General features: G+C 47.1%; 1 protein-coding gene across 1 annotated transcript; it reads right to left on the bottom strand.

Moving 5' to 3' along the window:
* Window positions 1-426: 426 nt before the first annotated feature.
* LOC6038876 (ribonuclease Z, mitochondrial) lies at window positions 427-3,090 on the bottom strand. Its single transcript, XM_001848523.2, is given in 3 exon segments — window positions 427-1,099; window positions 1,160-2,607; window positions 2,610-3,090. Coding segments are annotated over 3 exon segments (2,457 nt in total). The 5' UTR covers window positions 3,031-3,090; the 3' UTR covers window positions 427-511.
* Window positions 3,091-4,698: the final 1,608 nt, after the last annotated feature.

Raw genomic sequence — 4,698 nt, forward strand, 5'->3', positions numbered from 1 at the left:
AATTTTGTTGATTCAAACCTCGTACAGGCTGATTCTACAAAACATTTTTCTGTGTGATGGAGAGTTTATTAAGTCTAGATTTCTAGAATTTGTCAATTTTTTTTGGAAACCAGATTGAAATACATCGCGATGCATCGCTCGTATTTTCTTCGATGATCGTGAGTCGAGTAATTACGAGCTAGTTAGGGACCATCCATAAACCACGTGGACACTTTAGGGGGTATGGCGATTGTCCACGATCCATACAAAAAAGATTTTTTTTGTATGGAAAATTGTCCACGGAGGGGGGGGGGGGGGTAACAGATCCCAAAAAAAGTGTCCACGTGGTTTATGGATGGTCCCTTATGGAGTTTGTGTTTCTTCCGAGCTCCGCCTTCGTACAAGCTTTGAACAAAGCAGGAATTTCTTTCAACAAATAAGAAGTTTTCTTTCAAGCATTACAGAAAATTCAATATTAAAAATTGTTCAACTGATCAGAACTCTAACAATAATTTAGCCCCGTTTCCTAAAATTACCTCGCCGGCGACGGTTCCTTGCTGCTCCCGCCGCTGCCCGTTTCCAGCCGCATCTTCTTATTCCCCCGCTTGATCGCCTTCTGCTCCATCTCTTCAAAGTGACTGATAAACATCGCCTTCAACGCCGGATAAAACAAACACAGCTGGGGCAGATCTTCCATCGTGACTTCCATGTTGTCGAACGCGATGCCCAGGTTGCTGTCCAGCTCGGACTCGATACGTGGGATTTTCGCGTACCGCTGGCTAAAGTGGGTGAGCAGCGTGAACCGGGCGTTCATTTTGCGCCCTTGGGAGATCGCCTGGGACAGGGTGCTGTGCATTTTGACGCGCGCTTCCGCCTCCAGCTCGTCCTCCATGGTTGCTTCGTGGATGAGGACTGTCGAGTCGCGACCGAGCTCGACCAGGTCCTGGCAGGGCATCGTGTCACCGCTGTAGGTTATTTTGATCGGTTCGGTGTCGTCTTTTTTGGAGGAGTGCATTCGGAGGGCCACACCGAACGAGTGCGGGCAGTGGCGCACGCGGCAGGTCGCGATTTCCGTTAGGCCTAGGTCGTGGATGCGCTCGTCGCGGAGGGGTTCCTCGATCTAAAAGGTTTTTCGATTAATTTTTAAATGGGTTTCAAGAAGTGTTTTTTCAAGACTTACCAGCTGAGCATTCTTGACCAGCTCGTACTCCTTGTGCAGCGGTTCGAACCGGCAATCGTACAGTCGCATCCAGTAGAAAATCTGCTCCGGTGCCAGGAGAAGAACCTTTTCACTGTCCGGACCGAGCAACTTTCGGCGCGTTTGAAGCAACCCGAACAGCCCCAGATGATGGTCGGCATGCAAATGCGAAATGTAAACAGCTTTGATCGAGCGGAATACCTGGACGGCCGCTTCCACGCCATACAGGCGCTCGATTTGTCCGGCCGTGCCTTCACCGCAGTCCAGGAGGATTGACGAGTCTGGGCTGGTTCGCACCAGAATGGCACTCACGTTGCGGGTCTTGTTTGGGATTGAAGAACCTGTGCCGAGGAATACGATTCGGGGAAAGATTTCCGAACGAGGCGTTTGTGACTGGGAAGGTTGTTGGGCGATTTTCCTCCGCAGGTCGTCTAAGGCGAGTTTGAAATCTGGCAGGGCTTCCAGCTCTTGCAGATATTCAGCGGGATTGAGGGCAGCTTCCTGCGTTCGATCGATGCCCTTTCGAGGTCTAATGTGGAAGTAACTCAGCGAAGAAGATCTCACTAAATCACAGCCCGTTGCGGTGTTTTCCAGCTCATCGTATTTGTTGTTGTCCTCTTTCAGAACTGGGAAAATGTCCTTATCCAGTTGATTCAGGTGGTACTGAATCCGATGTGATGCAATATATCCGGAAAACTTGTTGATTTCATTCAAAGCAATGTGCCGCGTGCTCGCCGAAAACTTGTTCAGAAAAGTCCGATACCGTTCCGTCCTCATTACATCCAGCGGAGTGAAATGTACCACGTACATGGCCTGATCCGACTCGTCGGTGGCCGTACTCTGGTAGGGAACAAACGCCTCATTCTTAGCTTCCAAATCGCTCAAATATGCTTCGCTAGGAATATCGATAAAAATGAAAACCGGCCCAGGATCATTCGGACCACGAACTTCGCTCGACTTGACCACCTTTCCATCGGGCAACGTCACGTCGTTTCCATTCTTCAACTGCCCCAGCAAAGGTCCCGCCGGAACGCCCTTCTCTACGCACTTTTCCAGCGAAAGTTGTCCAAATCGATGCTTCAGCTTGCAGATGTAGGCCATCACCGATTCCTCGTGCCGTTTGGTCCAGTCCTGTTTCGCTGAAGCAGTTTGAAGCTTGGCCTTCGGTTCCGATTTCTTACGCTTCTCGTACGCGTAGTAATCGGTATCGTCAACCGCCGTTTCATCCCCCTTGTTCTCCTCATCAGAATTTGCGCCACCTTCCTCAACCTTCCTCCCAATCGCCACATACTTCAGCGTCATAACGTGGTCCTCGTACAGATCCTCCGCCCTGCATTCCGCCGCCCGCACCTTCATGTCCTTCAAAATCACAAACCGACTCATCGCCTTAAACAGCTCATCCAGCCCCGGCGGCCCGTGCAGCGTCACGCTCGGCACCCCACGTCCTGCATGGTCAAGCAAATCCCCGGCAGCCCGCCAATCCGCTCCCAGCACGTCCTCGTCATGAAGATGTTCTCCAAACTCGACAGCTTCGTCTTGTGCTCGTACGCCAACCGTTGCGTGCCCTCGCCACAGTTGAACAAGTACCGCGTCTGATCGCTAAACAGATAAACCGACGCCGGAGACCCAGCCGCCCCGGAACCCACAACCTGCAGGTTCACAATCCCCGGCGACACTTTCGCCACCTTCTGCTTCAGCTTGAGCCGTTGCTTTTGCGCTTCGGCGATGTGCTTCGGATCCAGTGGCATTTCGGCGAGGACGCGGCGGAGTTTGGACGACGATTTGAACCGGATTATCGCGGCGCGGCGAGCTACATTCGGGACGAGGCGAAACGTGGTCGGAAATTTATACATTCGCGAAAGGTGCAGAGGCAGAACCGGCTGATGGTGCACGTAGAACAACAACAAACGTTTCAAAACAACGTGCGCGAGAAACGTCAAGTTTTGACCTCCGTGAATTAAGCACCAAAATTCTGACAGCACCGAAAGGCTGCATGAAGCGCCTCTAGCGGAATTTTGTGGAACTACGGAAATATTAGGGTGGTTCATTTTATTAAAAGTAATTTAAAATTCTGTGAATTAATAAGATCTTGTAAAAGATTATGTTGGTTTTTTATCGAAATAAAGCGAATTTAACTAAAATGTGGTAATTTGAAACCTCCATAGTGAAGTTATATATGAATATGAATACTTAAAAACCAAAATCCATTTAAATGTTAAGTCCTCAATTGAAAATAAAAGTGTTTCATCTTGATTGATTGATTGGGTCTAGCGGGAGTTATGGGACTTTTGGTAAAAAAGTTGAGTTTTTCCAAATTTCTTCAAAGTTTTCCAAGAGTCGGGCGAAAAAGTTGTTCGGGCACCTAAAATATACATTCGCCAAATTTTGCCAGCAGCTTTGGCACACTTTGAACTATTCTTTCCTGAATTTCCAGCTTGATTGATTGGGTCTAGCGGGAGTTATGGGACTTTGAGTAAAAAGTTGAGTTTTTCCAAATTTCTTCAAAGTTTTCCAAGAGTCGGGCGAAAAAGTTGTTCGGGCACCTAAAATATACATTCGCCAAATTTTGCCAGCAGCTTTGGCACACTTTGAACTAAACTTTCCTGAATTTCCAGCTTGATTGATTGGGTCTAGCGGGAGTTATGGGACTTTGAGTAAAAAAGTTGAGTTTTTCCAAATTTCTTCAAAGTTTTCCAAGAGTCGGGCGGAAAAGTTGTTCGGGCACCTAAAATATACATTCGCCAAATTTTGCCAGCAGCTTTGGCCCACTTTGAACTATACTTTCCTGAATTTCCAGCTTGATTGATTGGGTCTAGCGGGAGTTATGGGACTTTGAGTAAAAAAGTTGAGTTTTTCCAAATTTCTTCAAAGTTTTCCAAGAGTCGGGCGAAAAAGTTGTTCGGGCACCTAAAATATACATTCGCCAAATTTTGCCAGCAGCTTTGGCACACTTTGAACTATTCTTTCCTGAATTTCCAGCTTGATTGATTGGGTCTAGCGGGAGTTATGGGACTTTGGGTAAAAAAGTTGAGTTTTTCCAAATTTCTTCAAAGTTTTCCAAGAGTCGGGCGAAAAAGTTGTTCGGGCACCTAAAATATACATTCGCCAAATTTTGCCAGCAGCTTTGGCACACTTTGAACTATTCTTTCCTGAATTTCCAGCTTGATTGATTGGGTCTAGCGGGAGTTATGGGACTTTGGGTAAAAAAGTTGAGTTTTTCCAAATTTCTTCAAAGTTTTCCAAGAGTCGGGCGAAAAAGTTGTTCGGGCACCTAAAATATACATTCGCCAAATTTTGCCAGCAGCTTTGGCACACTTTGAACTATACTTTCCTGAATTTCCAGCTTGATTGATTGGGTCTAGCGGGAGTTATGGGACTTTGAGTAAAAAGTTGAGTTTTTCCAAATTTCTTCAAAGTTTTCCAAGAGTCGGGCGAAAAAGTTGTTCGGGCACCTAAAATATACATTCGCCAAATTTTGCCAGCAGCTTTGGCACACTTTGAACTATACTTTCCTGAATTTC

The sequence above is a fragment of the Culex quinquefasciatus genome, chromosome 2 (assembly GCF_015732765.1).
Source record: "Culex quinquefasciatus strain JHB chromosome 2, VPISU_Cqui_1.0_pri_paternal, whole genome shotgun sequence".
NCBI classification, from domain to species: Eukaryota; Metazoa; Arthropoda; class Insecta; order Diptera; family Culicidae; genus Culex; species Culex quinquefasciatus.